This window comes from Juglans regia, chromosome 4 (genome assembly GCF_001411555.2).
Source record: "Juglans regia cultivar Chandler chromosome 4, Walnut 2.0, whole genome shotgun sequence".
NCBI lineage: Eukaryota > Viridiplantae > Streptophyta > Magnoliopsida > Fagales > Juglandaceae > Juglans > Juglans regia.
This window is the reverse complement of record NC_049904.1, coordinates 13,424,701-13,432,342: the sequence shown is the minus strand read 5'-3', so window position 1 is coordinate 13,432,342 and position 7,642 is coordinate 13,424,701. Positions and strand designations below refer to the sequence as shown.

General features: G+C 31.7%; 1 protein-coding gene across 1 annotated transcript; it reads right to left on the bottom strand.

Moving 5' to 3' along the window:
• Window positions 1-351: 351 nt before the first annotated feature.
• Window positions 352-2,482, bottom strand: LOC108987253. The gene has a single exon (XM_018960143.2). It carries the CDS (start codon window positions 2,174-2,176, stop codon window positions 443-445), a length of 1,734 nt encoding a protein of 577 aa, XP_018815688.2. The 5' UTR covers window positions 2,177-2,482; the 3' UTR covers window positions 352-442.
• Window positions 2,483-7,642: the final 5,160 nt, after the last annotated feature.

The window sequence follows — 7,642 nt, the reverse complement described above, 5'->3', positions numbered from 1 at the left end:
ATGTGTTGAAATAAAAATGCAAAAATGAAAAATAAAATTATTTTTTTTAAAGGATAAATAACATATTAATAAATGGTGAGAGATGATATGGATAATTTTTTTTATATAAAAATATCTCTCAATTTAAAATATACTGAAAAAGCAGCGTGAATTTATCCTTTTTCTTACTTTAATATTATGGTCACCATTTCTTAACTTTTTAAGCTTTCTAGTTTGCTCTGCAATTGCAGTTAGCATTGAATGAGTACAACAACCCAAAATCCTAACTAAAAGCTGTTCTAGACCCTGTTTTTGCAAGTGGAGAACCTTTGCGTGGTAGAGAGTGACATTGGCAAAGGAAAAAAAAAAAACTTGGCAAACACTTGTGCACATTTACACCTATAAAAAAGATTCCAGAGGAATAGAAGAAGTAAAAGATAGGAAACAAAAAAAAATATTACATTCAAGAATGCCAGATTCCACTCAACATACTGCGGAATCTGTTTGTGGATAACTTCTTGACAAGTCTTTTAGCATCCGAAACTCCTGCTTGTGCAAGTTCCTCTATGTTTCTTAGATACCCAGAATTCAAAATCTTTCTTTTGACACTCTTGCAGCTTGATAATGACATTAGTATGGAAAACAAGAAACTTCTGCTGCCTGAATGTCCTTCCTGAGAGTCAAGCATCTCCAACAGTAACCCAACATTCCGGTCATCCTGGACAAACCTCTTTCGATTTTTGGGCAGCAAGATCATGCGGGAGAGTGCCTCAGATGCCATTTCCCTAATTTCAAATGACTTAGCATTGAGAAATTTAAGAAGCTCAGTCATAAACCCAGCATCACCCATCGCTTTCTTGGCCTCCTTTGATGTTCCACAGAGCCTGTACGCCACCTTCATGGCCAATTCTTGAACAGAAACTTCCCCATATCTAATAAAATACATTATATGATCCACAAACCCATAATCCATCAAGCCTTTTACAGCACTTTTGGACGAGAAACACAGATTCTCGATTGCTTTCAATGCTATCTCCCGGGTTTTCAAGGAATACGACCACTCAGGATCTATAATACGTACTAATGTAGGAATTCCTCCTTCTCTAATGACCATTTCCCGAATCGAGTCGTCTCCAAATGCTATACTTTGAAGGAATTCAATTGCTATCCTCTGCAATGCTTCGTTTTTAGACCTTGCAAGCTTGATAAACATGGAAATAGCACCTTCTTCAACAACAAACCGCTTTATTTCTTCAACTCCAATGAGATTTATCAGTACCCCACAAGCAAGACCAACCAACTCTCCCCGAAAATCAACACCAGCACAAATCTTTAACAGCGCAGTCACTCCCCCATGAGCCGAGACAGACCACGCGTTGTCCGAATTCTCTGTCAGTTTCTTCAAACACCTTACGGCAACCTCTTTCCCCAGCTCACTCCCACACTCCAAAACCCGAATCAACGGATTAATAACTCCGGCTCCGACCAAAACCCCCTTATACGAATCGAACCCCGCAATCACCGAGACCACCTTCGCAGACTCTTCTTGGATCTCCGTCTCTGGTGAGTCGAGAGAATTCACTAACACGTTCACAACATCATCCACTTCCAACATGACTTTCACGTTTTTCTCGTCTTCGACCGCAACCTCGTACAGATTAACCAAGCCTTGCCTTTTCATTTCCTTATCGCCGACCTTCATCCTTGTCCCTAAGTCTCCAACATAAAACCGCATGTCGTCTTTGCACGCACCAAGACCAGGCTTTGAAACAACCAACGCATACCCATGAGTCAAAATACCGGCTGTGTACAAGTCAGAGAGGTCCTTCAAGAACCGATCAAGTTTCGTGAGTATAACGTTCAGATCGCTCTGCATGAGAAGCTTGCCGCTATAAGAGAGATCAACGCAACGGCGAGCCAGGTCGTAGCTTTCATTAGCAGTGACAAATATGGCAGATGCTAAGCCTGCCACCGCTGGGCTTTCACTGGAGTACTCGCAGTTCTCCGTGGCGATTAAGCCGGCGTTGAGCTCCTCAAGCTTGCCCCGAATCGATTGCCATTTTGCTGCAAAGACTTTGACTGAGTGAGACACTGAAATCAACGAGGATAATATCTCAATGGCTCGCCGGAGGCTGGACATGCCGGCAGATGGTTCGCTAGAGACTTGATCTGGCTTATCTCCCATCGTAGTTCTCATTGGCTTTGGAGCAAACCCATCTCTTGATACGGGTTCCGGCGATTTGGGTGAAAATATTCCAGTGAGAAATGAGAATTCTGGGGAAGAACAGGCCCTTACAAAACGGTATCAATTTTATCGTGGACAGAGAGACTGGGGCTCTGACTACTCATCTATTTCTTATCCTTTGTTCGCAGTTATCCTTTGTTCGCAGCTGAAAGTGAATTAAATTTCTGCCTAAATATACCGTACTGTCCTTCTGGGTTCCTCTATTACAGTGATGTAGAAATTGTTAAAGATTGTGGTGGCAGGGGCAGCTCTGTCATACCGAAGGTGAAAAGGGTGGCTGACTCTGTCGGGAGTTGGAACATATTTAAAGATGGGGGATGATGAAAGGGCGAGAGGTTGCTAGGAAAGGACAAAAGCAGGGGTAGGTATAAGGGTTTTTTTTTTTTTTTTGAAATATAAGGTGTAAGGTTTCTACCTCCTCTGAAGTGGCATGTTTATGAATTTTTCTGAAATAAAATATTTAATTACAAAAAAATTATATAAAAATAATTTTATAAATTAATATAATTTGTTATGATTGGTCAAATTATAAAATTATTTTTATTATAAAATAAATTTAACGATCAGATTAAACCATATTAATTTATAAAATTATTTTTTTATAATTCATTTGTAGATATAGTAATACTCTTTTTTTAATGCAAACTATGACACACGAAAAGCATATTAATAATAAATACACTATACAAAATAGCAGTATTATAGATGTAAAGAGATTTTGTAAACATAAATTTATAAATTTATATAGTTTCATGTGATTTATCATATTTATTTTTAATAAAAATAATTTTATAATATAACGTGTTAACTTAAATCCCGTTAGTTTTTTTAATTCAATTTTACTTAATATCTATGCATAATAGTGGCAAAGCAAGAGAATGTTTGCATTATGTTAATTATTTGTTTGATTATATGCTTTAGAGTGGATGCTATAACCGTTAGCTATGAATGGCATAATTTTACAGTGCGGACCTTTTTGTGCAATTTGCAGCTTTCGGTGTTACTAGTCTGTATTCACAGACCCAGAATAGAATTTATCATTTTCGTTGAATTATAGCTAGGGGCAGCATCAATTTGAAAAACGTAATATCAATGTCCGAAACAGTACAGCAACCAATGCATACATTATGTTAATAATTATTGAATGATTATATGGTTTAGCTAGCGTGGAACCTGTCAGTTAGCTGCTAGTATCATAATTTTGTAGTAATGTTTTGACAGATTTACAGCTTTTAATGTGTTTTATTTAGATAATAAAATGAGATGAGATAATTTTAAATAAAATCATGTTACATTTTCTGCTCTTAGTCACCGTGCAAAGCTACCATTAGTTGTAAAATTTTATTTTATTTTATTTTTTTATACATATATTTTTTAACACTTTTAAGCATTTTTTAAAACAATAAAAAATATTATAGTGTTATTAAAAAATATTTTCTTAATCACTAAGTAAAAAAAATTCAAAATTCAAAACGGTAGAGTGGAGCGGTAGATTTGAGTGGAAAGAATAGTATTATCCTTTTAGATAAGTTGAATAATATATTATTATAATATTATTTTTTTAATATTATTATTATTTTGAGATTTGAAAAAATTGAAATATTTATTATATTTTATGTGTGTATTTAAAAAGATTATAATAATGAGATAAGATAAGATAAAAAAAAATTTCTGTATCTAAATGAGCCGTTAGTGTTAACATCGTAAATTTTGTTATCTCACGTATAGTGATATTTTATATATCAAGTGATTTTGTCTATCAACTACTTAAACTATATTTATTTAAAATTGTTTCATCATCAAATGAAACTGTAAATGATAAAGATTACTATGAAAAAGAGCATGATCATCAATTTTCATGATATCATGTTATTACTAATCAATTTACAAATTAGCACTGAAATTATTGTATGCAATTACAGTGGAAACTATTAGATTTTTTTTATATAAGGGTGATGGTTTGGAACTGATTCTCTTGTTTAGTGGTTAAAGAGAGTTTTAGATACTAAGTTGAGTTGAGATGAGATGAAAATTAAATACAAACTTATCTTTTAATATTATTATTATTTAAAAATTTAAAAATTTAAAATTATTAAATTATTAATTATATTTTGTATAAAAATTTAAAAAATATATATATATAACAATTAAAAAAATAAATTGAGAGACAGCCTAACTTTATCTGCTGTCTTGATGGAAGCTAGGTAGGTAGCTATGACTATCATAACTTTGCATTACTGTTTTGTCAAATTTGCCGCTTGTATGTCTGCGTTAGTATCTGTTCTCACATGAGAAAAACAATGTCCGGGCATCAATTTATTTCACTTTTATGATAAAAAGTTTTGTTAGGAAGGAAGAGAATTCTTGTTGTACGATGAGACGTTTTATAATTTTGTCAGGCATTATTGTTCTGTCGGATGTTAAGAAATATATTGTCCAGACTTAAACCGTTGGAATTTCTGTTGAATCTGAGTATCTCATTATATATAGACAATCAGAGCATCTCTGATTCAAGACTGGGGGTTGGGAGCTAGAGATTTGATAGCTGGTTTGCTTGACTGCTTTTCCAGTGTTTAAAAAAAAAAAAAAATCATTTTGCATGCTTTGGAAGTTCGGATGGTATTTTCAAATAAAATTTCAAACCCAAATGTTCAGGACCTATCGAAACACGAGTGCATGATTTTTAGCCTATTTGATCCATAAAGGCCGTGACGTTTTGTGAATGAGAAATATTATTTTTAACTTAAATTTTATTATTTTTAGTCACATTCTTGATATTATACATGAATCTAGTTTGGGTACTGAACATATATATTTTCAAAATACATTATTGTTATTTATTATTTTATTATTATTTTTTATCTATTTTTTACAATTATATATTTTTTACTATTTAATATATTTTTTATTATTTTTTTGTTATTATTCTCAAAATACGTGATAATACCTCATTACTTAAATGTAACCCAAGTGTATAAAAACATTTAAATAGTTAATATGAAATCAATTAAAACAAGTCGTATTGATCAATACGTATGATTAATGATTATGCATGACAAAATTGAAAATATAAATAAAAGCACTTTTAACTTTCGTACTTTATGGATTAAAAAGAGATGAAAGATGAACGATGACCCATTTGAAAATAATTGATAAGTTCTTCTTTGGGGTCGCAAAGTGTAAGAAGGAGAAGCTCATCAAAAAAAGGGAAGAAAAAAATAGGGGTGGGCCGCGGGGCCCTGCTCCGCTTCCGCCCCGCCCAGCATCTAGGACCCTTAGCCGGGGCGGGTGGCAGGCAGGGCCCAACCCCGCCCCCACCCCCACCCCCACCCCCACCCCCACCCCCATTTTTTTTATATATATTATTAAATATATATTTATATTTTAAAAATTGTGTATATATAAATATATATTACAATTTGTTAGACTTTTTTATAAAATATGTATTGACAAATTTAAAAACTACATAGTTTAAAAACTAATACACTATAATTTACAAAAAATATGCATGACAAATTTAAAAACTACATAATTTAAAAACTAATACACTACAATTTACATAAAATATGTACTAGCAAATTTAAAAATTACATAATTTTTAAATTATAGTCATATTTACAAAATTAAATTTATAATTTGGATCTAAAAATATATTTTTAATTATTTTTACACTTATAAATAATTTTTAAATAAAATAAAAGTAATTTTTTTTAAATGAAAAGAGACGGATTTCCAATCCGCCTCCGCATCCCAGAAGCGGGGGTAAAAATCCCACCCCACACCCCATGAGGGGCGGGGTACGGGGAAGGGGTGCCCCCGCCCCTTATGGGGCGGGTAGCACCCCTAGAAAAAAAGTTAAAAAGAAACAGTTGCAAATAAAGCTGGCTGTGAATATTGGAACCTAAGCCGGAGGGGAAAAGGAAAAAACAGTACTCATGAACTCATGGACCACCACCTTTATAATAAACACTAAAGTCACGGAAAAAGGAAGAAAAAGGATTGCTTTCCTTACCCTTAGCATGGGCATGAAAACCCTAGAGTTGGATATCTTGAGCAAACAGCCATCTTCCTAGTATGAAATTGAGGTAAAATTAAGTGAAAAATTATAAACATACAATTCTTTTAATAAATTTTTATATAATTATATATTAAATTAATGACTTTTTGTAAAATAACTTAATTATAAAATATCATTAATTTATTAAAATACTCTTATTTAATTGTTGTGTAAATGATTGTGAGAAGAGACTCTATAAAATAAACCTACAAACTGATATAGTTTTATATGATACGTAAGATTTACTTTATAATAAAAGTAGCTTTACAAATTATATAACTTGATGCAGTATGTTAGATTGTAAAATTAATTTTATTATAAAGTAGATCTAACATATTATGTCAGTTTATAAATTTATTTTTGTGAAATTTCTATATGACTATAGCACTTCTCTTACAGAAAAAACATTGTACTTATCATTAATCAATCTACACATCAATAGAGAAAAAGATAAAGTTATTTTCTAAAATCTGTTTTTTTTTTTTCAATGCGTGGAAAATGATAAGAGAGAATTAGTAATAGTCTAGCCATTATCAAGTCTAAATTTTGACTAGAATTTCAAGTTTTGGCTATAGTTTAATTTTTAATTAGGTAAATTCACATTAGACTAGTCATCTTAAAATTAAAATAATAATATATTAATTTTATAATTTATTTTAATATTTTATAAATACACTCTATATATTAATTAATAATATAACATACCCTTCCAATGTATATATATTCTCTCACCCTCAATATAATATACACACTGAAATTAAGAGAGTACCCTGATAAGAACAAGACAAAGAAAATAAAATATTTTACTGTAGCTCAAAACAAGACACTAGAATTTAGAATATGTTTAGAGATACCTTACGTCAAAATAAACTTTCACCTCAGCACGTTTAAAGAGAGAAAAAAAAAATCATATTTTGCACTGTTTGGAGTTATGCCTAAGTCGATGCGGACACTCTAAGCGAAAGCGAAAACCTGGCGCCCGTGCCAAAACAATTGACAACCTAAATCATGCACATACGGGGGAGACTGACCATTAAGGTATCGTGCAATTTGTTGTTATTTTCGATGACCATTAAAGCGTTTGGAAGATGACAAATGACTCGAAACAAATTCAATGATCCATGATGAGATTAGTTTTCTAATTTAATAATTTGTACTAACACTGCCGTAATTTATACGTGACAAGCCACCCAATATTGTTATTGTTATTTAGCTACTCACCGAGTGTTTGATTTTATTTATGTTATCTAATCATTAAAAAATAAAAAAATAATTCTTCTACTATTTTTATTTTTTATTTTAAAAAATAAAATGATTATTAATGAAATTATATATTTTTTTTAATAATTAAAGATATTAAA

Coding starts and splice junctions, on each gene's coding strand:
- LOC108987253 (XM_018960143.2), bottom strand. CDS start 2,176: ATGAGAACTACGATGGGAGATAAGCCAGATCAAGTCTCTAGCGAACCA.